The 27,340-nt window shown below is 43.8% G+C and overlaps 1 protein-coding gene and 1 long non-coding RNA gene across 2 annotated transcripts; both read right to left on the bottom strand.

Moving 5' to 3' along the window:
• Window positions 1–6,172: 6,172 nt before the first annotated feature.
• Window positions 6,173–7,173, bottom strand: LOC111589542 (uncharacterized). The gene is made up of 2 exons (XR_002748607.2): window positions 6,955–7,173; window positions 6,173–6,682 (listed from the first exon to the last, which is right to left on the bottom strand). It is a non-coding gene; the product is annotated as an uncharacterized lncRNA (long non-coding RNA).
• A 4,868-nt stretch (window positions 7,174–12,041) lies between these two features.
• LOC100281111 (protein kinase) lies at window positions 12,042–13,122 on the bottom strand. Its single transcript, NM_001154030.1, has one exon. The coding sequence runs from the start codon at window positions 13,074–13,076 to the stop codon at window positions 12,261–12,263; it is 816 nt and encodes a 271-aa protein (NP_001147502.1). The 5' UTR covers window positions 13,077–13,122; the 3' UTR covers window positions 12,042–12,260.
• Window positions 13,123–27,340: the final 14,218 nt, after the last annotated feature.

The raw sequence follows: 27,340 nt of genomic DNA, 5'->3' as shown, positions 1-27,340 counted from the left end.
CAACAGGAAGTACACACCCCCTGATATATTATTATTGTGGGTGTGTAGTCAAATTAAAGGTATATTCAAAAATTCTCCCTTTGTTTTGATAGGAACATTTTTTTTCCAATGTCTAATCTTTATTATGATTTATTTTAACTATCGTTATTTTATTATGATCACTTACCTTTAAAAAGGGTGAATTATAAAGTTTAGTCATTTATCAAGGGTACTTTGCTCAGACTTTTTCTACCAATCCCAAATTCAGAATTTGGGTGTTACAGAAGCCCACGTGAGGGCCAAGCACCACGGTCGAGTAACTCCGTAGAGAGTCACGGGCCTTCTCCACGCGCAAGTGGTGTTCTGCTTCCGGCTCCTCTCGGACGCTCCCCGCTGTCTCCACTATCGAGCTTCCAGCCGAAACACCGCGGTTCTTGTTCCCTTCGGTACATGGTGGTGGCTGTGACACAAACGTGATTGTCACAGTCTCGCAAGACTCTCGCCCCACTCGGTACAAATACAACGGCTCACGCAAGAGCCGAGAGGTTGTGTGGTTTTCTAAACTCACTCAACTAACTAGGATTCACCTAGAGCAAGCGCTTAAGCGGTCTAACTAGCCTAAGAACTTCGCAAAGCACTTACGCTAATCACCGAGTGATTCTATTAAGCACTTGGGTGTATGAGCACTTCGAAATGTTTACTATATGCCTTGGTCTGTTTCTTGGGCTCCCACACCTTGAAATGGCCGGTTGGGGGTATTTATAGCCTCCCCAAACTTCTAGTTGTTGGACAGAAAGCAACAGCTTTCTATCGAAGGGCACACCGGACAGTCCGGTACACACCGGACAAGCACTGTTCACTGTCCGGTGCCCTGCCTCGCCAGTCGACCGTTGGGGTCTATAGCAGTCAACTGTTGGATCTGACCGTTACCTAGACTGTCCGGTACTTATCGGACAGTCCGGTGCTATAGCCCGAGAGCGCCCATCGCGGGCCTCTCTGTGCAGACTGTTCGGGTGTCCCACCGGATAGTCTGGTGCACACCGGATAGGTTACTATTCACTGTCTGGTGCGCCACCAGGGCGCTGGCTGACGGCCCACTTCATGGATTTCTTCACTGATTCTTTAGGCTCCTTTTGTTCTTGAGTCTTGAACTTCTAAGCTCTTTTTATGTCTTCATTTGAGGTGTTGCATCCTCAGTGCCTTAGTCCAATCCTCTTCGCATCCTGTGAACTATAAACATAAACACTAGCAAACAAATTAGTCCACATGTTATGTTGATCATCAAACACCAAAACCTATTGAGCCAAATGGCCCAGGGTCCGTTTTCTTTACACCTGCCTCACTTCCTCGGTAGAGGTGTATGGGGTCCGTACAACCCCATGGCAAATGGGTAACATGACTTATGGGAAAAGATGTGCAACCTCTGTAGAGTGTAAAATTGGTATATCAGCCATGCTCACGATCATGAGCGTCTCGGACACTCACATGATTAACTTATAGATTTAAACTTAATTTGTCATTTGCATTGAATTGTGGGTGTTATTATTAATTGTGATCTCTTATTTATTTGGGTTGGTATCTACTTATACTTAGTAACTGCTAATAAAATTTTGACCAACTTTAAAAGCAATGCTTAGCTTTAACTATATCCTTTGGTGAGCATTACACTTCACATGAGCCCTCACCATAAGTGAGCTCATGCAGATTATTCCCCACAACTTGTTGAGCGATGAACGTATGTGAGCTCACCCTTGTTGTACTCACATTCCCCCCAGGTCAAGAACAGGTACCACATGATGAGGAGCATGAAGGATGTCGCGATGAGTTCGTGAGAGGTCTAGGCCGTCGTCTCCTAGTCAACTACGGTTGCTAGATCGTCGTCTTCGTATGATGTAATTATTTAGTTATTTTATACAGAACTCCTATTATATAGTAAAGATGTGACATTCGTTTCTGTACCATGAGTCCTCATATGTGTGAGACTTGATCATAACACACATTAGATTCGCGCCTGGATTGGCCCTTAAATTCGGGTGTGACAAGATGTTGTCTAGGCTAGATTTCCTAGGCAAGATGAGGCGATCAAGTTCTCTCAAGCATATGCACATACCAATGTATTTTGCTATCAAGATCATATGTCTGGTACGAGAAGGTTCCTTGTGTCTACATATGAGAGCTTTGGAAAAGGTTGTGTGTGTGTGTGCATAGCAGCATAAACCGCATGATTTATGCCTTATTCACTTCAATGTTTGTGTGTGCTAGCACCATAATGTAAGGTTTTGTTCCTTTTTCCTAAATGGTCAACAAATGAGTGAGTGTGCTCGCATTTGCTAGCATGTCTATTCATGTAGCTTTGTGCCCTAAATGAATTGCCCAATTTGTATAACTGGAAAAGGCGACTACTCTTGAGCTTTTCTACTCTATTGTGGCCTGTTTGTCAGAAACTCAATACATAGTTGGAAACCGAGCACCCTCAAATCAAAAATTGATTATACCTTGGACAAATTTGATCAGCTCTGTTGATAGTCTATCTATCTGAGTTCTTAGATGGTGTGTGTTTTTTGTTGTCTAGGGTCCGACAGGATCGGTAGGCTTGTGGCAAGAGTAGCTCTGTAGAGCAATGATGTCGAGCTCATTGCTGTCAATGCCCCTTCATTAGCACCAACTACGTTTTGTCTACCTAAACTTTCGCCAACAGCGTCTCCAGAGCGTCGTGCGACAATGGGAGCAGTTGCAATTGAAAGTCGCCTAGAGGGGGGTGAATAGGCGAAACCTGAAATTTATAAACTTAAAGACACACTAAGGTCGGGGTTTAGCATTAGAATTAACGAGGTTCAAGGCGAGTGAACACGATGATTTAATTTACCGAGGTTTGGTTCTAAAGAACCTAGTCCCCGTTGAGGAGGTCACAAAGACCGGGTCTATTTCAATCCTTTCCCTCTCTCAAACGGTCACTTAGGCCGAGTGAGCCTTTTCCTTAATCTCTCGGGTCACTTAACCCCGCAAGGACCACCACACACTTAGGTGTCTCTTGCTTCGATTACAAGTCACTTGAGAAATAGAAGGGAAAATAAAAAGGCCAATCCAAGTGAAAAGAGCAACAAGAGAACACAAAACACTCTCTCTCAAGTCCCTAATGGAATTGAGTTGATTTGGTGGCTTGGAGAGGATTTGATCTATTGAATGTGTCTTGGAGTGGAGTATTTTGCTCTTGTATTGAATGTGATGTTCAGAACACTTGGATGGATATGCATGAGGTGGTTGGGGGTATTTATATCCCCCAACCACTTCCATAGTCGTTGGTGAAGGCTGCTGGCGATGGGCACACTGGACAGTCCGGTGCGCCACCGGACAGTCACTATGCATTGTTCGGTGCGTGCCACGTCAGTGCAAACGTTAGGGTTCTGATCAGTTGACCGTTGGAGACATTTGTCTTCTAGCTGCACCGGACAGTCCGGTGCCCTCTGACTTCTGCGCTTCTGAATTCTACGCAGCACTGTTCTGCTCTGACATCTCCATTGTCGACCATTGGATGAGCAGGGAGCCATTGCTCTGCTGGCTCACCGGACAGTCCGGTGGCACACCAGACAATCTGGTGAATTATAGCGGAGCGTGCCCTAGAATTCCCGAGAGTGGCTGGTTCATTTGCTGTACGGCCAGGTGCACCGGACACTGTCCGGTGGCACATCGGACAGTTCGATGCGCCATTTTTTAGCACACTCAAGGTTTTGCTCTGGTCTTTGATTGAGTCCCTAACTAATTTTCTTTCTTGATTTGTGTTGAACCTTATGCATCTGTAATACATGAATTCTAGAAAAACTAGTTAGTTCCATGTGTTTGTATTGATCATCAACCACCAAAATTAATTATAGGAAATGGTTAACCCTATTTCCCTTTCAGCAATAGGTCGAGAGGGAGTTGTGTTCCCGAGCCATCGCACACCCGCAGATCATTGCAACAAAGCTTCTAGGTTGTTGCCAAGGAGCATGATGTAGTTGTGGCAATGATCAAGGTTACTCATTTTGATTTGAGCTTGGTGTTTCTAAATTCCAATTTTGCTAGATTTTCCCTTGCCACTTTGTCGTTGGGCGAGCAAAGCCTTGCGTCGTACGGTGGCTCCCCGCTGCATATGTGTGGCTTCTGGCCCATGTTTGGTGGCGTCACCCACTGCTGCGGCACCGATGCGAAGAAGGTGTTGGATCGGCAGTTGCGGGCCCGTGCATGACTGCCTAGAGAACCTAGCGGGTAGCATGGACCACCCCAGTGCACCCGGCGCAGGAGATGGGCAGTGCCGGGATGACCCGCACTGGGACGCCCGCCTTCAAGTGGCACCTCAACAATGTGTTGTTCGTTGGCAAAGAATTTGGGATATTGACGGCCATGATAGTATATGTGTTTTCTATTTTCATGTAATCATTATGCACTAATATTTAATTGAATAGTTTGTGTGTCATCGTGACACACGGATATTGTACTAATATTATTCAGAACAACAATATTGGTCCTAACTCTAAGTCTACAGTGATGTTAGAAATATTACAGTCGGTTTAACGATAGAATCGACATTAATGTTAAATATCAGTGTCAGATTTCGACAATGGGCACTGCCAATTGTTTAGTGCTGGAGATAGTGACCCGACATTGAATAGCTGTTGTGAGGTAGGAAAACGATGCAATGCGTGTACATATTAGTGGTCAATGCGAATGCCAAAAAGGTTTGACCCGCGTCCACTTTGTAAAGCGACTATAGATGGTCAATAAGCACGAGGCCCACGAGTCCGGCATAAAGCCCGCTATTTGGGCCCGATCCGAGTCCGGCATGGCCCGGTACGAATAAGCGGGTCGGGCTCGGACAGGAAACTATGCACAGTGGGCTAGCCCGGCACGACCCATTTACCTCTAAACCTGTTAAGCCCGCTTTTTTGAACTAAACCGTGCTTACCGGCCCGCTTAGCCCGTTTTTCGGTCCGCTTTTTCTGTGCTTACTGGGCCGGGCTCGGACAGGGAAACGACCCCGCAGACTTATATGGCCTGGCCCGGTTTTCTAACCGTGCCTGGCGGGCCGGACCCAAAATGGGCCGGGCTTCACCGGGCCTGGGCCGGGCCGGGTGGCCCTGTTTGGCCATCTCTAAAAGCGACCGATCGATGTGGTTGGTTGCACTACCGGAATCGCGTTCTTTGCTGAGTGTCTAAGACACTCGACAAAGGCTATTTTACACTCGGCAATTACGTCTATATTACAAAGGCAACCTCTCTCGCGCGCATACCCTCCTATACCACTATACTACTACACCAATTACGTTTATATTACGTTTTCATTCCTCATGTACTATAACAAACTAAGAGTAATTTGATTATTTAAGGCACTAAATGAATTTATTTGAAAATGTGACCAACTATAAAGTTGCATAACTTTTTGAGATCTACAAATTCTATTTTAATAGTTTCTACATCCGAGGCCGTTTACAAAATTTGAATTTTAAATTTTAAAACTTCACACGAATTTTTCAATGATAAGATGATTTGAAATCAAAAAGATGTCAATTACAAAGTTTCATTACATTTCAAGACCTACAACTTTTATTTTGGTGGTTTTTCCATCTGAGGTAGTTTGAAAAATTCAAAATTCAAACATAGTTTTGCATGACAACACTACTACAAAAAATGTTATATGGACGGTTAACTTTCAGTTCTTAAGACGCTTATGAAGTGTCCAAATTTGATGAAGTCATAAAAGATGTCCCTCATTTAAGATGTTTGTAAACCGTCTTAAAAGATATTATATAAGACAATTTTTAATTTATAACCGTCTGAAAAAAGGTATTTGTTTAAGTCATTTTATCCGATAAACCGTCTTGAATTAGGTTTTTGTTTAAGACACTGCTTCTAAAGAACCGTAGAGAATACAAACATTATAAGTCATAAAGTATTTATCAAATTGTCTCGAATATCCTACAATAATAGATGATAACAATAGGAAAACCATCTTATTTAGGTGACTAATAATGGACGTTTGAGAAACCGTCTTATTTAGGAGACTGATATTAGACATTTTGGTGACCGTCTTATTAAGATTTAAACGAAATGACTTACACGGCAGTACATTCTTCAATTTATAATCATTTTTTCAGACATCACGTTATAATAATTTGAAAGAGAAATATACATACACATATATTGAACAACATTATAATTAATATAATATAAATAAGTACCATTCAATATATCATAAATAAGTATTGTCAAACAAGGCATACATAAGTGTACTCTAAATCTAAACTAAAATACAACTATTTGCACTAATGTTAAGCCTAACTTTATATGAATTCTAGTCTCCACACTTTTGCGACCACCAAATTTGAATTCCATTCTATGTTTTCCTGTACAACAAATAGGAGAAAACTAGACATAGCATGCAAAAAGCTCCAAGCAGCACGTCGATGACCTCGAAGCTGCCCTTGTGCTTCTCCTAGTTCTTGATCACTCCTACACGCCCGGTGTTCCTCCCGCCGGTCACCATGACCACGTTGCCGACGTCAAACTTGAAGAAGTCCATGATCTTGTTGGTCTTTAGATCGATCTTGATGGTGTCGTTGGCCTTGATGAGCGGGTCGGGGTAGCGGATGGTGCGGCCGTCGTAGGTGTTCAGGTAGGGGATGCCTTTCTGGCCAAACTGAACAGACCTCACCTTGAAGAGCTTGAACTGCACACAAACCAATAGAAAAGCAGTGAGCATTTCACAGGCGTACTATGAAAGGGCATGGGAATTTCCAGCGATGTAACTGTATAAATAGACAGAGCAACATCTATTAATAGTCCTAACGATTGTAGCACATGACATTTTCAATGCAAGACTTTCATGCACACAACATATATGGACAATATAGCAAGGATAAGGTACACAGATCTACTAATGAAAAACAGCAACCTCACACAGCTACCAGGATCATCATGCTCAACTACACACATACACACCTTGAAGCAGGAGATGCGACCAGAGCATCAATAAGGGGTCCTGAAAGTCGAGACCCTTTCATAAAGTTTAACCAAGGGGATTCTTGGGGCAAAGCTGTATCTTTTAAAGTCCCAGATGGTACAACATAACCAGTCCATAAATAAGCAGATGTATCGATCAACTTTCTCGAGATACAGGCTTCGATAATAAGATGGAGCATGTTCCTAGCTGAAAAATGGTTGAGTAAAAGTAAGAAAAAATAATAGAACGATGAAGAGTTAAAATGCATTTATTATGAGCAACAGTATACTGAAGCAATAAGGACAAAAAAATGTTTCGAGAATAGCTAACAAACAATATGATAACAAGGATTGGTTATCATGGGGACTCAACTAGTGGAAGCCATGGAATGCCTTCAGAAATAAACAGATAGTGAAATCCCGCACCCCGTCAAGAGGGAGTTAAAAATGCTAAAACCAAGGACTTATGTGCTTTCTTTATAATATGACCAATCATCTACAGTATTATTCATTCATGCACAAGCTGCTTGTTCAAGTAATGCTCTTTCATGCACAAGTTGCTTGTTCCAGTTCATGCACATTATTTGATGGACGGACGCAGGCAGCAGCAGTGCCAACTCACCAGCAATCAACATGCCACGATGGCAACTGGGCAGGGCACGCAGGAGCAGAGCAGCAGCCAGCAGCTCTAGCTAGGGTGGTAAACCGGGCCTAGACAAGCAGGTGCCAAGTGGTAAGTAGTTAGGTGCATAGTCATCGTGTAATAAAGAGATCAGCTCCTGTTTCCAACAATGTTATATATATATATATATAATATATATATATAGAGAGAGAGAGAGAAGGAAGCTAACAAGGTATGAATGCTTTTGCTTACACAGATTCCGTATCTTGCAGGCTATACTAACTTCATCCAACACGATGTGCATGAACATGACCTTGCTTGCAGATCCCAACGGCTTCGCGAGTTAAGTGCCTTCGCCGATTGGATAAGGACTCTAGCGAGCGACCACATTGCCTGCACTTGCAGGCTCAGTTTCAGGAGTGGAAGAAGCATAGTAGCACAGACCTGCAATAATGACCCTAATCATTAACTACTTCAAGGTAGAAGACACTGAACAAACACAATGCAAGTTGAAGGTTGTAGGTCTTAATAGATGCAAACTGGTTCCTTCATGCCCAGTTATCACCTAGAGATCTGCAGTCAATGAGACCACCCTCGGATAACTACCTATTTGATAGTGACAACTGAGAACACAAACAACATGAACATTCATCAAATAACATAGGAATAGGATAAAGCGTGATCAATGGGCAACAATTTCAACTGGAAGTCCTATCTCTGTAGCAATGCCTCCCAAAACTGCACATCCAGTACCAGAACATCAAAAGCCTACGAGGGAAGTAAATTTTTAAAGACCATTGACAGCAAAAGTTTCGAACAACATTGATAGCAAACCAAGGGAATCTTGAACAGTTTATAACTTATTGCTCATGCAGAAACAGAATCTAACTCAGGCTCCTCCGTCCATACAATCCAGTTGCTGTACAAGTAGAGAATCACCATCCTAAATGTGTAAGGAACAAGAAATTTAAGAGTACCAATAAAAGAGAGGTAGAGCCAAACGATGTTCTCCAGATGCAATAAACTTCAGTCCAGTCAAAGCTTCAATCCACCTCCAAAATGTTTAAATCTACCTCCAAAACACCACTTGATCCCACTAATAACATTTTTCTAATTAAGGACGATCAAGCTTCAAATTAATCCGGTGGCAATCTTCACCCACCATTGATAGACATCAGAACAGCCATATAACATATCAAAAACAACGAACATAGTCAAACCTCCAGCCTTCAGCTGACCTCTCCACAACCAGCAAGGTACTTTTGCATCTAGGACGAACTCTGAGTCTCCTAAAAGTGCAGATTTACTAACAAATGGAAGCCTATGAGGAAAGCTAATTTTCAAAGAAGATTGACAAAGAGGATGGTTAGTGAACAAACAAGGAACTCTGAACAGTTCAGAACTTCTGATTGCAGGAGCAGAAGCACGGTCGAACACTACCTCCAACCCATCCATCCAAACATATACTGGAGATGCTGGAGAAAACAACCAGCTCCAATTTAAAACATTTAAGAATTGCAGCGGACAGAAATGTGTATAAACCAATAGAAGAGCGATTTAGGTAGATATATCCTGCCAATCTTCACCTGGTACTGTGGGCATCAGTCCAGTCAAAGCCTCAATCTACTTCCTGCCCTTGCAGATCCAGCAAGCAGCATTTCCAATGAAGGGTAATCAAGATTATAATGCCAATTTTCAAAGAAAAATGATAGGAGAGGGGGTGGTTAGTGAACAAACACAAGGAACATTTCCGAACTTCTGATTGCACAAGCGTAAGCCAGATCGATCAAACTCGCCTTCAACCCATCCATTCAACCATATAATCTTGCTGGAGAAAACCACCAGCCCCAATATAAGAAATTAGGAAGATATGACCTGAAAGGCTTGGGGCCTTGGGGAAGAGATGACCGGAGAAGGTCGGGCCAGTTGAGGACGGCGGCGGTGCACCAGGCTTGGCTGCTCCGGACGGTGGCGCGCCTGGCGCTTGAGGCTCGGCCTGGCTTGGGGCCTTGGGGAAGAGATGACCGGAGAAGGTCGGGCCCTAGTCAGCAGACGACGCCTTCCACAGCCGTAGTCTGAAGAGGGTTTCCGGCTCTCCACTCAATTGCGTACGGAAGGGACAGGGGATTTGGGGGTAATTGTGATGGAGGCCGGTAGGTGCTGGAGGCTGGCTGTCTAGCTAGTTGCGTGACTCTAGTGGGCTGGTAGGCCTACTGAAAATGCCAATATTTCTCGGGCAGTTAGGCTATCGTGAGTGGGCCGAGAAAATATGGTAAAAATACGAAAATATATCGGATTTTTCTGAAATTTCAAAAAACGGACGGTAAAAATGTCTCGCCATTTTCTATATATCCTGATTAATCCAAAACGATTGAAAAAATCTGATAAGTGTTACCGGAAATGTACTGGATCGAGAAAATTTGTTAAGACTGAGTCCAACAGACCAGCCAAATGGACAAAAAAAGCTAAAATAGCTGTCCTCGTGGTACTGTAGCAGCACGAAGTCCCTTCCAACAGACCAGCCAAACGCGCCAGCCAAAATGAAGGACAGGAGAGAGAAAAGCCATAATAGCTTGCACTGTGCCCAACAGCTATTTTCTTTCCCTGTGTCTGAGAATGTGGCCCACCGTCTACTCGACTCTACTACTGCTGCTTTTTGCCTGTGCTATTGAAAACGTATAGCGTATGCATGGACAGCCAAACCGGAGATGCTAGCCAAATGCCTAAATGGCTGCTCCATTTGCCTGGCCCCTGTTGGAGTCAGCCTAAGCGGTATAAAAAATTTACTAGATTTTACTGACCGTTTTCATCCTTACTAGTGATGCTCGTGGAGTGGAGAGAAGAGTATTTGGTGTCATCGTGTGTTCAAACAGTCCGTGAAGACGGACGCCTCGTTGGATGGACTAAAATCGTCTGCGTCTAAAGATTGTTAGGTTGGGTTGTAAGCCATGCCTAAAGCCTCTTTTGTTCTTTCGGCTAAAGAAATCTCAAGTCTATATTGGTTTTTTGGAACTTGATAATGTAAATGCATATATCCAACATAGGATGGGTATACCTTCCTATATCCCTTAGTACGTAAATGATAGGAAATAAAGCAAAATGGTGACTTAGGTCTGTTATGTGATACATTAATGATCGGGTCGCATGTTGGTCTATTTTACCATCTACATGAAGTTGTAGAGATAAGTTTAAGAGGAATTCACTATTTATTATATTTTCTTATAACATGTCTTATTAGAAATATCATACAAAGACGGTTTCATACCTTGAAGTGTCTAGTATACTCACTAACATCTAACACAGTTTTTATAGTCTGGACGACTCTAATAAAATTTTTATTTGAGATGGTTTCATATACATAAGTGTCTAATATACTAACTAGAATTTAAGGCATTCTTGCAATCTTAATGACTTAAAAGGTATATTTATTTGAGATGGTTTTCAATAACTATTCGTCTTAACTCAATATAAGACAATTTTTACAATGTAACCGTCTCAAATCACTTTTTTATTAAAGACGGATCTCCAAAAAATTGTCTATCTTACTCATCACCATATTATAAAAGACGTTTTTTATAAAATGCACCGATATCCATCTTAAAATGTGCGTTTTAAATAAGCATATCTCTAGTAGTGCAAGATGATTTCAAACCAAAACATTGTCAACTACAAAGTTTCATAACTCTTCAATACCTACAACTTTCATGTTGGTGGTTTTTTCTTTCAAAGTCGTTTTCAAAATTCAAGTTTTTGTTGACAATATGACTTCAAATTAAAAGGTTGTCAACTACAAACTTCTATAACTTCTCAAGATCTACAAAGTTTATTTTGGTTGTTTGATCATTTGTTCATCTCAAATGATGATTCTAATAATATGCATAAATTATATACATCTCTCTTGTAGTTTCATAAAGAGAGATATAGGTTTTATGAACAAATTTATTTTTAGTTTGTTATATAAAGAAATGTTCAAAATATAAAATGTACATCATGATAAGTTATACAAATTTGTAGTTGAAAACTTTTTCATTTGAATTAATTTACTGCTTTAAAATATGATTTTTAAATTGTCTTTGCCTAGTGTTGGAAAAAAAGCACTTGACAAAGAGCTCTTTACCGAGTGTTATATTTTTGACACTCGGCAAAGAAGTTCTTTGCCGAGTGTCAAAAAAACACTCGGCAAAGAAACTCTTTGATAAAGAGCTTCTTCACCGAGTGTTTTATTTTACCGAGAGGTTTTTCGTGGCACTCCGCAAAGAGCTTCTTTGCCGAGTGCTCGAAAAAAACACTCGATAAAATATTTGGTACTCGGCAAAAAGAGAAATTCCGGTAGCGCAGGGCGCATTTCGCGTCCGATCCATGCTGTAATTAGTTTGACCGCCAGAGCAGCTATGTCCATCTCTAGTCCATGCTGTAATTGTGAAGCACATGAAGATTTGAAGATTCTTGCATTTAATTGATTAAATTTCAGCAACAATTTCCATCATCTATATATATATTGTATTAGTACAGTTCTGCATGCGATGCAACAAGCAAGCATCCATATTTATTTACTCTACATTTATCATCATAAGTGCAACAAATAATAGGTGACATATAGCTATTGCACGATTGATTTACCGCGCGCGATTAACAAACAGGAAGCGTAATCGTACACTACTAGCTAGCTTGAGAGTTGGAACTGCTATTTGTGGTTCGTCAAGACGACAGTCTCGTACTCGCCGGCGTGGGAGGAGGAGGCGTCAGCGCCGGCGCCGGCGCCGGCGCCGGTGACCGGGAAGAAGAAAGGGTAGGTCTCGTAGCGAGCCATGCAGCTGCTGTAGAGCACGCGGCAGCCCCTTCGGAAGCGGCAGTAGTTGGGGAGCTCGGCGACGGCCTGCGCGACGCAGAGGCCGCAGTCGGCGGCGGTGATGTCCCTGGTGCACCAGCCGAGGCCGTAGATGGTGGTCCCGTCGGAGCCGAACCTGGCCGTCTCCCTGGCCAGCCCGGCGCTGGCGGCGTCGGCAGCGACGCGCGCCATGAGCCTGCGCTCGGCGCGGTCGAACGCGGCCGGGTCGGTGGCGTTCATGGTGTTGATGAGGATGAGCGCGTACCCGGTGTCCGGCAGGCCCAGGAAGTCGGCGTCGTCGTAGCGGAGGAAGCAGTAGTCGTACCAGACCCGCGCGTCCGCCTGGCCCCGGCACGACGCCGCCGCCTGCCGCGCCGCCGCCGCCACGCAGAGCGCGCAGTCGGACGCCGGGACGTCGCCGCGGCACTGCGCCAGGCCCCAGATGGTGGCCGAGCCGCCGCCGCCGGCGGCCGTCGCCGTGGCGTAGTAGGCCGCGGAGGCGCGCGGGACCAGCGCGGCCAGGACCTGGGCGATGCTCGCCTGCGTCTGCGCGCCCGTGAAGTTCTTGGCGCAGTACGTGCCCACCGGGTCCACGGCCGAGCTCGGCCGCGCCGCGAACGCTAGCGCGGCGCAGAGCAGCAGCGCTACGACCGGCCATGGTGGTGGAGCCATGCTGTTGGCTTTCTCTGCTGCCGTGCCGTCGAGCGTCGCGTCGACTGAGGAACCTCTCGGCTTGCATGCACGTATATATGGGGATGGGGCCATGGAGTACGTTGACTAAGTTATGGAGCATGTCGATCGAGAAGAGGACCAGCTAGCTAGCGATTGGCGGCTTGGCGCAGCCAGCCGGCCGTAGTTGACTGGATATGTGTGGCTGCGGCGAGAGACGACGAGAATAATGGGCGTGTGCGTGTGGATCATGGATGCATTTGGGGGGGTGGTGATGGGATGCACATGCAATATATGGGCCCGGTACTGTTCCTAGTGGAGACCGACGAATGGAGCTTTTGGGGCCATTTGGCCTTGTGTGTGGAGCACAGCACATGGCGCATATGCAGGGCAACGTTGTGGTGGAGATAAAATGCCAATCGATCAACTAGAGGATGAGGATATGCATGTCCCATAGCTACCTAGCTGCTCCAGTTTAATTTCTAGCTAGAGAAGGAAGACGAGTCGCCTGCATGCCCCGCAGCTTGCTTGGGCAGACGACTAGAGCTCCAAAAAGAGACCCGGCCTGCTCATTGATCATTTCTGTTTCTGTATTCATGCATCGACGACCATCGAGATGAATGAATGGATCAGCAGATGACCTGTTCTGCTGCACGCTTTTTTCCTCTGAACGCAGGCATCCCACAAGCAAGCTTGTTGACAATATACACTCTTAGTCTTAGACGACTCTTGATCGGAATTAGTCATAAGCTAAGCAATCTTAACGTGCAATCTTTCGATATTTCTACGTACTCAACACATGCATGGCAAGCAGTGCTAGCTACATACTAGTCCTACCTACGTTCTAGCTAGAGCAGGGAGAACCTGCAACATCGTCGTCTCCATGCTGAACTGTAACGCCGCCGTCGTCACCCTCTGCTAAACTGTAACGCTAACTGTAGCATGTATGTATAGGTCTCTTAACCTGGCACAGCACACATAGAGCTAGCTAGTATATATGCACCCGGCCCATATGATTTTAGACCAGGTTAAAATTAAATGATTGAGACTAGTATCGCAAAAGGTCGGTGCAGCTTTTGTTGACCTAATTAGGAATCGACGACGACGACGACTACTGTCTGATTTGGGGCAGTTGACTCTCAGGGACATTATTAGAGGCCAATACAACGAACAAGATCACGTACGGACAAATTAATTGCAGGTCGATCTGACCATGCGCGCATGTTTGTTTGGTTGACCGCCGCGCGCAAGTTTGTTAGGTTGACCGCCGCGCGCCACCAGTTCGCCACCACCATGGAAATGCATAAGTTAAATCTAAATCCTTCGTTCCACAATCAACGGCTGAGCGGGTGGAGTCTTTTATAAATACGTAGCTAGAGGCACAGTCGCAGAAGCCTCCACGAGTTTTTTTTTCAATTCAATATATATTGGAAAGGATTGGTATTGATTGGGAGAAAATTGGATTTACTAGAAATTAAAACCTCTCAATCCTCGTTAATCCATATGAATTGGATAGAAGCGAAGAAGCTCTAAAATGTGTCAGCCATTTATTGTTGGATGATGAGTGGATCGACTAACCATGCATGCAGGATTCCAACATGTCTTCTAGAAGATCTGTGTGGGCGTGTGGCTGACTATAGTGCGCGCCCACTTGTTGTTGGCCACGACCGTCTTGCCGGTGGCTCCCATCCCATCCCGTGAGCGGGGGAGGTGACCGAGGGCACGGTGGGCGGAGACACGGTTGACCGTGAGTAGTGATGAAAACGGATAAAAAATCATCTTCCGTTTCCGTATCCGTATTTTATAATCGAAAATAGGATTAGGTCCAAAATAGTCGGGAACAGAAACGGGAGCGGGATCAACGAAATTGCGAAAACGAACGGAAACGGAAATACTGACGGAAACCCATAATTTAATACAAATAAGAATGATATTGATGTTTGACTAATGATTGATTGACAGGACAATAACATAAAACAAATAGATATAGAGAGGCAACATTTTATTGTTGTTTGATTGCTAATAGTGTTTATTTAGCTACATCTGATATTATTTGATACTTTAGACCATTTGTCATTGAAAAGAGTCGACGGTTACAATGGTCATTTATGCTATAATTTGGCACCTAAAGATATGATGTTTTAGTTTTTATACTAATGCATATTAGGCTCGTCCTATATTTATTAAATACGGAATAAATACGGGTTCAATCTGGATAAAAATGGGATCCCGCAAAAACCGACGGAATAAATCCTCCCCGTTTCTGTCATGTTTCCATATTTTTCCATAAATACGAAATCGGTCGGGTTAAATATAAATCGGATGGGAAAGATGAGTGGGTTGTGACCGGCTACAGACTAACAGGCAACGTGGCTATATTATCGGCAAGGTGCAACGCCACTAGTGCTGAGAATTAGGCCGGGTCAGGCTGGCCGACCAGTCGGCCTAAATTTATCGTGCTTCGTATCAAATAGGTTCGGGCCAGGAAACCCAAAAAACTTTTGGGCCGTATCGTGTCAGTTCGAATTATAAAAACAGTGGTTTAACCCGGTTCTAAACCACGTCGTGCCTTCGTTGGGCCGTGCCGGTTCAAACCTGACCCATATATTTGACCACGTAAAATCAAAATATTCCAACATAAAATTTATAGCTTAATAAATTAAAGATATTAAACAATTCTAGCATAATTTGACCATATAAATTACAAATATCACAACAATATAAAGTCGGTAGCTTACTAAATTAAATAAATTAAACAACTTGGTTTTATTGAGCTGTGCCGGCTCAAGCCCAACCCATCTGTGCGGGTCGTGTTGAGAGCCCAACGGTCCGGAATTTGATGCCCGTCCTCGACCTTGGTCTATATTATTTCGTGACGTGACATTCTTTGAGCTTTTATTTTTAGACCGTACATGAGCTGGCAAAAAAAAGTCCTACCCATATTCTCGTCACTAAACGCCACCATGCAAGTCATCTCATGCATGCTCGCTGTGGGCCTGTGGGCTGGACTAGGACAACAAACTAACGTGCATGCCCTCGACTCCCTCCGTCATGGCCGGGACATTCTAGAGGTTCTGACTTGTGAGCTGGTTCAGCTCCCGTTCCTGGAAGCATCTTATTAGCAACACCACAATAAATAGGTTACGGCACAAGCAGCTAAACCAGGATCAGTTCGCTAGCTGTAATGTGCTCTGAGTCGTTGAACAGCTAGAATTAAAGTAGAGCAGTAAGGATCATATTGAAGCAAAGCTGCGTCTACGTACACCTGTTAATGCATACGTATACAATCACAAGAGCAACTCCAATACTTCTCTTAAAAAAACCTCCTAACCTCATGTTTAGTAAGTTGCTAAATAGCTATTAGAAATGAAAAATAGTTTTGTCTCCAATAATTTCTAATATTTAGTGAGTAAATCAATTTTGAACCTAGTTTTGGTAGGCCTACTCCCGCCGCATGACTTTGACCTTATCCGCTGGACGTTAACTAATTGATGATGGTTGATGGCTAGCTACTAGGAGCCATCTAAAATAACTCTTGTCTCCTACGGCTTATCTAACAGATGTCGGAAGTAAACCTTATCTCCGACGGTTGTTAGACGGGCCGTCGGACATAAGACATTTTTAGGTAACGACGCCCTAGAAGCCGTTTTCATTTGTTTGCTCTATCTCTCTCCCTCCAACTCACGTACACCGACGCCGCGCTCGACCGCCCCTTCTCCGTCGTGCCCACGCCCCCTGCCGTGGCGCCCGACAACCCTTCTTCACCGCCCATCCACCGGCCTTTGGCGCGCCTGGCCGCCCTACTCCACACCTTATGCCGGCCACCTACGCCGTGAGCCGCCCTCCACCGCACACCGACCACCCACCACCATGCCCACGCCCCGACCTCCCTCCTTCGCCGGCTGTAGTACCCTCGCCCAAAGCTTTAACGTCGCGTCCACGATTTCGACGCCATACCCAAGCCCGGTCAGCGCATATGTGTCGTCGTCCTTCGCGCCGTTGGCAAGCCTGACCTCCCTCCTTCTGTGGCTGCAGTGCCCGCGCCCACAGCTTCAACGCCGCGTCCTCGTTTTCGACGCCATACTCAAGCCCGGTCGGCGCGTCTGTGTCGTCGTCCTTCAGGCTGTAGGCAACCCGACCTCCCTCCTTCACCGGCTGCAGTGCCCGCGCCCACAGCTTCGACGACGCGTCCTCATTTTCGACCATGGTCGACACGTCTGTGTCGTCGTCCTTCACGTCGTCGGCAGCTCGACCTCCCTCCTTCGCCGATTGTAGTGCCCGCGCCCACAACTTCAACGGCGTGTCTGTTGGGGACTTGTTCTCAAATGCTATGAATTAAGAACAAGGCAACATAAAATGTTAAATGTCAAAGCCCTTCGTAATCAGAAGTAAAATAATGCGAAATAAAATATAAAGTATAAAACGTTAAAGGATATTAAGAATGAATAACATCATTTACTCATTTTATAATATAAATTGTGATATTAAAACATGATGCTTAGTTACATTTATACCTTTGTCTTGACAAAGAACAATAATTCCAGAGTAATGCGTTAGCGATTACAGGATTTCCTGAACAGTGAAGGAGTACTGTTCACTATTTATAGGCACAGGACGCGGCCTGTAAGAAATTACAATCATACCCCTTACAAGAGATTACAATTATGACTCAGACCCTCATGGACTAAAAAGTCATTCCATCTTTAAGTTGGTTCGATCCTTTATCTTTGGATACGCTGTAATATCGAAGCTTTATGAGCGGTAGCTTCGGTGTCACGCATAAACAGATTTTGCCGAAGGTGTTTCTTCCTTCAGGACCTTCGACGACGAAGCATGGTCCCAACAGTAGCCCCTTCGCGGTGCTAGATCGTTTTTCGTAACGAGCTTGATCCGTGAAAAAAGTCTCTTAGGCTTCGGGAAGCCGAAGGTCCGAAAAACACCTTCCCTGAGCTCGTTGCCGGGAAACGATACAACTTCCGAGCGTGAAGCGGTCCCACCATGCAGGTTCACCTTCTCGGGTTTTGTGGCCCACCGTTCAGTGGGTGCGGGTGACTATTTATCCGGTGTAAAAGACTTTGACGATTCACCTTCTTACCTGCAGCACTATATAAACAGACGGGTAGGTGTGAATTTACCATAGCATTCATTGCTATTACACTATTTTGCTGCCAAAAATTTAACCATAGCCGAAGCTTGACTTTTGCATTCGAACGAAGCACCACTTTGGATTCTGCTTCGTCACAAGAAGAGCTTCGGAAAAAAAGGTTATTAATTTCCAAAAAAAACTTCCAGGAAATTTATAATCAAATGGCCAGAGTACGCTCCACTGCTAGGCTTGAGCGTGATGGAGATGAGACCGAAGCCACTGAGACTGTGCCGATTTCCGAAGCAATGAGGCGTTCTGGGCTGGTTTCATCAGAGGACACACCTGCTGCCGAAGCAACACAAGCTAATGTTGAAGAAGCTGGTTCCGAAGATGAGTACAGCTGTGGGGTGCCAAGCAAACCTAGTCATCTGGACTTTGGAAAGTCCACCATCTCTGAAGCTGATCTTCCTATGATGGTGAAGCTGGGTTATTTCAGTGAGGCCAAGAAAAAATTAATTCGTTTTGGTGGAGAAGAAACTATCCCAAAGCCAGGAAAAGATGAGGTAGTAGTCTTCAAAAGTTTCCTGAAAGCTGGTTTAAGATTCCCCCTAAACAAGATGATTGCTATTGTACTGAAGAAGTTTGGGGTTTACCTTCATCAGCTGACCCCTAATGCTATCGTTAGATTAAGTGTTTATATTTGGGCCCTTCGTAGCCAGGGAGTGGAACCGTTCGGTGAGGGCTTCTGTCGAGTTCATGAATTGCACTACCAGACTAAAGCCAGAGGAGATGGTCTGCATGAGAATTTTGGCTGCTACAACTTTGCTTATCGCAAGACTACGAAGTTTCCAGTGATAAGCTACCGAAGCAAATGGCCAGCCGGATGGAAGTCTGAATGGTTTTATGTTAAAGTTGATGAAGATGAAGATAAATTGGTCCAGAGTCCGCTAGAACTAACCTTCGGAGAGACGAGGCCCCGATGCAACATGATAATGGGGAGCCCGAGTCAGATTGCTTTGGCTGAATTTTGAGTGATTTCAGATCATATTGGCACTAGAGACTTAGTGCAGGAAATTTTGGCTTTTAAAGTGTTCCCAACACTGAGCGAGTGGGAGATGCCGAAGCTAGAGGGAGAAAAGAAGAAGGGAGAACTTGTTCGATTGCCTTATCACTACAAGTTTAAGAAACACTTTAAAACACCCTGCCAGGAGTGGCTGGACACAATCGAGATTATGTGCAACGATATCCTCGGTATTTACTCTAAGAAAGAAGATCAGTTAATGACTACGGCCTTCGGCACTCGCCCGAAACGAAGATTGAATCGGGTGCTAGATGCCTTGAATTTTGATTACCCTAATTATGAGCAACTGGGCGGAGATGCCGAAGGCCAGAAGAGAAAAAGGATTGCCAGCGTCCTTGACAAAGAAGGCACCAAATTGGCTAAAAAGGACAAAGAAATTTCTGAGAAAAGAAGACTGAGCCCTGAGCCGAAGATAGCTGCTGCAAAGAAAAGAAAAGTTGCATCCCCAAAACCAACAACGTCGGCCCAAGAGGAGGAAGCTCCTACAACACCTTCTGCTGCCGAAGTGGAAGAGATTCTAAAGGTAATGACTGAACCTTTGCCTATCAAGCTAAGTCCGCTGGCGCCAGAACTGACGAAGTTTTTTCAGAAGGAAAAAGAACATTCGGCAACAAAAAGTCCTGCTAAGCCGAAAAAACGAAGAATTATCCAAGTGGCCGATGTCATTCATCAGACATCGCCCCCGACATCGGCGTCAAAAATACCATTTATTGAAAGCAATGTCACTGCCGAAACCACAGCCACCGGAGCCGAAACCACCGGAGCCGAAGCTACCGGAGCGGGCACCGAAGCCAAAGGCATAGGGGCCGAAACCGAGACCGCCGAAGATCCTAATCTAGAAACCACACTTGGTGATATTGATAATATACTTCTGAAAATGGCTGAAGAAGAAGCTAGTGCGGCCGCGGTGGACATGGCAATTGAGAAAGGAAAAGAGCAAATTGAAGACACTTTGGAAGAAGAGAACTTTAATTTTCAAGATATACTTGGACAAGAATTATCAGAGGCTGAGAAAGAAGAGCTAAAGAAATATGCTATATCCTGTGGATACAAACTAGGATCTCTGCTGTTCGGCGGAGTCAACGAAGGGAAACTAAGATGCCTTCGGAATCGAACCGAGGCCAAGGTTGTTAGGACCTTCTCAAAGAGCGTTGGTCTGCCGAAGATTGAAGCGGACCTCTGCAGGTACCAGCGACAACATATCGCCGGTAGCTTGCTCTATGCTAATTTCAAGGTACAATCGCCGATAGCTTTTTTTTTAATTAAGATGTTTTCTGACGAAAGTTATTTTGGCAGAGTATACTGCTAAGTAAAGTGCTGAGGATACAACAAGATCTTGAGGACGAGAAAAACGAAGCTACCATCAAAGATCTAGAAAACAAAGTCAAAAATTACGAAGCTGCTTTGAAGAAAAAGGAGTTAGTCATTCAAGACCTTGAAAACAAAGTTAAAGATCACGAAGCTGCTTTGGAAAAGAAAGACTTCGTCATCCACTGTGCGGAAGGTTCACTGGCTGAAGCTCAAACCGAAATTGACAAATTGAACAGCAAATTACTTATAAAGTCAGAAAAATTTGAACAAGAAAAGAAGAATTTCGAAACAAATCTCAAGACCGAAATTGAGAAGAATTCAAATTTGCAGAAATCATTGAAGGAGCTTTAGGAAAAATGCTTAGATTTTGGCAACCACTGCGTGTAGCGGCTGAAGGCTGTGTTTTACTCAATTGGAGCCAGTTGTGATAAGTTTACACCTTCAGCTGAAAACCTGCCAAGCACTTTCGAATACATTGAGGGCGAAGTTGATGCACTTGACGAAGTTATCGCTGGGCATGCCGATTTCTGCGCCCTGTTAGCTTCTTGAGGCACGGCTACCGCTTTCCTGAAGGCTGGCTGCACGCACGGGAAAATTGTAAATAGGCCAAACTTCAGCTTGTCACCGACAGATTTGGTTGACATCCCCAGCCTAGCCCGGAGCATAGGAAACAGGTTTATGACCCAGATTTGGATAAACGACGGGCGAAAAATGGCTGGTGACGAAGCTCAGAGCCACCTTAAGCCAGTGAGAAACTTATACTTGTTACTTTTACCTTCTCCTTGAATTCTGCGCCTTTCTCATTTCGTTTTAATATGTACAGGATGATGAAGCTGAAGAATGACGAGCTGAAGCTTAACAGATGCTCCGAAAGACTTTTCTGCAAAAGATTCTAGAGAAATTTTTGTAATATAATTGTAAAGAAACTTATGTAAATTTGTGCATACCTTGTAATATATCTCTTCCCATTTATCCATGTACAATTTGCTTTGCTGTGGACGAAATTTTATTTTTGAGCCGAAGGCGAAAAACACCTTCCCTTCTTTTCGTACACAACGAAGCATGAAAATTTCCTCTTTCTCCGAAGTTTTTTCCTTATAGCCGAAGCATCTACCTTTTCTGTATGATATGATGATGATGATCCTATATATGTCTAAATGAATGTTTATGAATGCAAATGTCATGATGTAATGTATCGTGCAAATGAATATCCGAATATATATTCGAAACCATAAGCATAGCCTTCATTCCCTTGGGAATGACTCAAATCTTTTTGCCGTTTATTTTTCGGCTTCACCGTTTACTTTTCGGTGTATCAGCGCTGACTTTTCGTTGTAAGCCTCCCTTAGGAGCTTCTTCGCCTTTTACTTTCGGCGAAATCAGCGTTTATTTTTCGCCGCAAACCTCCCTTAGGAGCTTCTTCGCCTTTTACTTTCGGCGGAATCAGCGTTTATTTTTCGTTGCAAGCTCTGCATTCCCATAGGAACGACTTTTGAGCTTCTCCCTGTTTTCTTTTCTTTTTCCTTTGCACTCGATGGTGCGTTCTCAGCTTTTACATTTATATCTTTTGGGGATATCGCTCTTATAGAATTGAAATAAGAAAAAGAAAAATTACATGTTGTGGCCCCATTAAAAACCTTTCTCCCCCTTTGGAAAGGAAAAGGGTGCCACAAGAAAGAATAGAAAAAATTACATCAAGCTAAACATAATATCGCCGAAGCTCGTCCACATTCCATGATCTAGGAATGTCGTTGCCGTCCATATCCTTCAATCTGTAGGAACCGGGTCTTGACGAAGATGCTACCAGAAAAGGTCCTTCCCACTTCAGCTGTAACTTGCCTACTGTCTCTAGGTTGGCTACTCTTCGAAGCACCAAATGTCCTGGTTCAATGTTCTTTAGCCGAACCTTTCTATCACGCCATTTTTTTTTGTTTCAGCTTGGTATTTATTGATGTTTTCCACAGCATGAAGCCTGATCTCCTCTATAGCATCTTTTTCCACAGAGTAATCAGCTTCAGCTTTGTCTTCTGCCGAAGCTACTATTCTTATTGATCCTGCTTTGGCTTCTTCTGGAGTTATTGCTTCGTCACCAAACAATAATTTGAATGGTGTAAAACCTGTTGATCTTGATATTGTTGTGTTGTGGCTCCACACCACTTTGATTAATTCGTCTGGCCACTTTCCCCTAGGCTGATTGAAGATTGACTTCATTATTCCTGTCATTATGATGCCATTAGCCCTTTCAACAAGTCCATTTGACTCCGGATGCTGAACTGATGCAAAATGGATCTTCGTGCCAATTTGTTCACAAAATTCTCTGAAAGCTTCGGAATCAAACTGCGTTCCATTATCCACAGTAATAGCCTTCGGAACTCCGAAACGACAGACAATATTTTGCCAGAAAAACTTTTGAATAGTAACCGAAGTTATTGTAGCTAAAGGCTTTGCCTCAATCCACTTAGAAAAATATTCCACTGCCACTACAACATATCTTAAGTTCCCTTGTGCTGGTGGTAACGGACCTAACAAATAAAGGCCCCACCTTTGCAACGGCCAAGTGGGTTGTATTAACTGGGTTAAAGTCGAAGGTTGTTTTTGATCTCTTGCACATTTCTGACAACCTTCGCACTTTTGGACTAACTCCGCTGCATCCGAAGATGCCTTTGGCCAATAAAATCCTTGACGAAAAACTTTTCCAAGCAAAGGCCTAGATCCAATGTGAGATCCACACAGGCCTGCGTGTATTTCCTTCATCAATTCTATACCTTCGGCTCTGGATAAACACTTGAGTAATGGAGAACAGACTCCATGCTTGTACAACTCCCCTTCTATTATAACATATGGTCGAGCTCTTGTCTCTATTTTCCTGTTATAAGCTTCGTCATCTGAAAGAAAGTTACCCTGAAGGAAAGAGATGATCTCAGTTCTCCAGTCTTCACTATAAACAGGGGATATATTGAGGACTGCTCTTTCAAGAAGTTCAACCGAAGGTGCTTTTATTGTTTCGAAAAATACTTCCGAAGGTAAGGGCAGCCCCTGTGCTGCTAACTTGGCTAGCAAATCAGCATGTTCATTTTCTCCTCGAGGAATATTTTTGACAGAAAACCCTTCAAAGGAAGCCTCAATCCTTCGGACCGTGTCTAAATATTTCTCAAGCTTCGGGTCTCTTGCTTTGCAACTCTTGTCGATATGACCAGAAATAACCTAGGAATCAGTTTTAAGAACTGCTCTTCTAATTCCCATTGCCTTTAACTTCCGAAGACCCAAGAGCAAAGCTTCGTACTCAGCAATGTTATTTGTGTAACTGAAATCAAGTCTTGCTGCGTAGCAAGTTTTAACTTTGGAGGGTGCAACCAATACAGCGGCTGCTCCTGCCCAGAAGGTTCCCCAAGAACCATTGCAGAATGTTGTCTAAACTTCAGCATCTTTACTCGCTTCTTCTTCCTGAGCCCCTGGCGTCCAATCAGCAATGAAGTCTGCTAACGCTTGGGACTGAATCGAAGATCTATGCACATAATCAATGCAGAACTCATTGAGCTCCGCAACCCATTTTCCAACCCTTCCAGTAGCTTCTCTATTTCTCATAATATCATTCAATGGTTGTGAAGAAGGGACAATTATATTGTATGCTTGAAAATAGTGTCGAAGCTTCCTGGAAGCCATCAAAACAACATACATCACCTTCTCCAATTCTGTATAATTTTTCTTTGATAAACTAAGAACTTCGGATACAAAGTATATTGGGGCTTGCCTTTTTGACTTGGCCTTCAAGCTTCTCTTGGACAAGTGCTGCACTTACCGCTGAGTGCGAAGCTGCCACATATAACAACAGAGGAGCCCCTGGCGTTGGTGGAGTTAGTGTTGTTAGGTCAATCAAATATTGCTTCAGCTCTTCGAAGGCTCTCTGCTGGACTGGTCCCCATTGAAAAACTTCGGCTGACTTCAGCACTTCGAAGAATGGTAAATTTCTCTCTGCTGATCTAGATATGAATCTGTTAAGAGATGCCAGTCTTCCTGTCAATCTTTGAGCCCCCTTCTTTGTACTTGGTGGTTCCATTCGAAGGATATCTTCGATTTTATTTGGATTAGCCTCAATCCCTTTTGTTGAAACTAGGCAGCCAAGAAATTTCCCTTTCTTCACTCCGAAGACACACTTTTCTGGATTCAACTTTAAACCGGCATGTCTAAAATTAGCGAAGGTCTCCTGCAGATCAGCAATGTGATTTTCTTGCTTCGTGCTTTTTACAATGATATCATCAACATAAGTTAGCACATTTCTGCCTATCTGAGAATGAAGAACCTTCGCTGTCATTCTGCTGAAGCTTCCTCCAGCATTCTTGAGCCCCTCAGGCATCCGAAGGTAACAATATGTTCCACTAGGGGTTATGAAGCTGGTTTTTGGCTCATCCTCCTTCTTCATCCAAATTTGATGATAGCCTGAATAACAATCCAGCAGACTCATAAGCTCTGATGAAGCTGCTGCATCAACTAGGGAATCTATCCTTGGCAATGGAAACTCATCCTTCGGACAGGCCTTGTTGAGATCAGTAAAATCAATACACATCCTCCATTTGCCATGGGCCTTTTTTTACCATAACAGTGTTAGCCAGCCATTCTGGGTATTTTACCTCTCTGATAACTCCGGCGCTGAGGAGTCTTTTCACTTCATTCCGAGCACCTTCGGCCTTATCATCAGACATCTTCCGAAGCCTCTACTTTCTGGGTCTGAAAGATGGATCAACATTGAGCGAGTGTTCAATAACATCCCTATTGACTCCACAAAGCTCATTAGCTGACCATGCAAAAACATCTTTGTTGTTGAAGAGAAACCTTATCAAAGTTTTCTCTTGCTGCTCAGACAATTGAGATCCCAGCAGCACCTTCTGCTCTGTGATATCTTTGCATAAAAGCATGGGTTTTGGCTGATCGGCCGAAGCAGCCTTCTCCCTTCTGTACTTGTACTGCTCACAAGCTTCTACTTCATCTATATTGTGGATTGCTTTTGAATCAGTCCAATTCCCCTCGGCCTTTCTGGCAGCTTCCTGACTCCCATGAATAGCAATAGGTCCCTGATCCGAAGGTATCTTCATGTAAAGATATGCTGGATGAAGAATTGCTTCGAAAGCATTAAGTGTTCCGCGACCGATGATAGCATTATAAGGATACTCCATGTCGACAATGTCAAACACAACTTGCTCAGTCCTTGTATTGTTGACGAATCCGAAGGTCACTGGCATGGTAATCTTATCGAGCGCTACAATCTGTCTTCCTCCGAAGCCACAAAGAGGGTGCGTAGCATCATGAATCTTGTCTTCGGGCTCTTGCATTTGTCTGAAGGCCTTAGCAAATATAATATCCGCTGCACTGTCTGTATCGACCAAAACATTATGGACCAGAAATCCTTTGATCACACAAGAGATAACTATAGCATCATTGTGTGGGTAGTCCTTGAGCTGAAGATCCTCTTGAGAGAAGGTAATTGGAATGTGAGACCATCTTGACTTGATGAAGGGTCCTTGTACCCCTACATGTTGTACTCTTCTCTATGCCTCCTTCTTCTGTTTCTTGTTAGCCGGCTCTGAGCATGAATCGCCTGTTATCGGGAGAATCAGCTTCGGAGCCAAGGCAGTTCCAGCTTGGTTCTTGAACGAAGCCATTGTCTCAAGAAAGTGGAAGTGAGTTCACCGGAGGTGGACGCCAATGTTGGGGACTTGTTCTCAAATGCTATGAATTAAGAACAAGGCAACATAAAATGTTAAATGTCAAAGCCCTTCGTCTGCTGAAGCATTATTTCCCTGATGATTTAATGAGCTTCGGACGAAGGTCATGGATGATAAATTACGAAGGTCCTACCTTCGTAATCAGAAGTAAAATAATGTGAAATAAAATATAAAGTATAAAACGTTAAAGGATATTAAGAATGAATAACATCATTTACTCATTTTATAATATAAATTGTGATATTAAAACATGATGCTTAGTTACATTTATACCTTTGCCTTGACAAAGAACAATAATTCCAGAGTAATGCATTAGCGATTACAGGATTGCCTGAACAGTGAAGGAGTATTGTTCACTATTTATAGGCATAGGACGCAGCCTGTAAGAAATTACAATCATACCCCTTACAAGAGATTACAATTATGACTCAGACCCTCATGGACTAAAAAGTCATTCCATCTTTAAGTCGGTTCGATCCTTCATCTTCGGATACGCTATAATATCGAAGCTTTATGAGCGGTAGCTTCGGTGTCACGCATAAATAGGTTTTGCCAAAGGTGTTTCTTCCTTCAAGACCTTCGGCGACGAAGCATGGTCTCAACAGCGTCCTCATTTTCGACGCCATACTCAAGCCGGGTCGGCACGTCTGTGTCGGCGTCCTTCACACCGTCGGCAGCCCGACCTCCCTCCTTCACCGTCTGCAGTGCCCACGCCCACAGCTTCAACGCCGCGTCCTCGTTTTCGACGCCGTACTCAAGCCCGGTCAGCATGTCTGTGTCGTCGTCCTTGTAATACCCAACTTATAATATGTGAAAGATAATTTAAGAGGAGAAAAGTCTTTCCTTTATTTATATGTGTGAGTTGAATCTACTAATCATTACATGTGAACACCATATTTAAAGACAAATAATTAATAAAATATATGCCACTAAATTATGCATCATACTGGATTTTGTGTTTTGTGAGCATATTGTGACAAAATAAAATAATAATGTGGCAAGGAATATATTAAAAAGCCCAAAGTGGAATTTAAAACCTAAAAGAGATTCTAGAATTTTTTTAAAAAAG

This window comes from Zea mays, chromosome 6, assembly GCF_902167145.1.
Source record: "Zea mays cultivar B73 chromosome 6, Zm-B73-REFERENCE-NAM-5.0, whole genome shotgun sequence".
Taxonomy (NCBI): domain Eukaryota; kingdom Viridiplantae; phylum Streptophyta; class Magnoliopsida; order Poales; family Poaceae; genus Zea; species Zea mays.
This window is presented reverse-complemented; position numbering and strand designations above follow the sequence as displayed.

What these genes read in the sequence shown, in the direction of transcription:
- LOC100281111 (NM_001154030.1), bottom strand. Translation starts at nt 13,076, where the DNA reads ATGGCTCCACCACCATGGCCGGTCGTAGCGCTGCTGCTCTGCGCCGCG.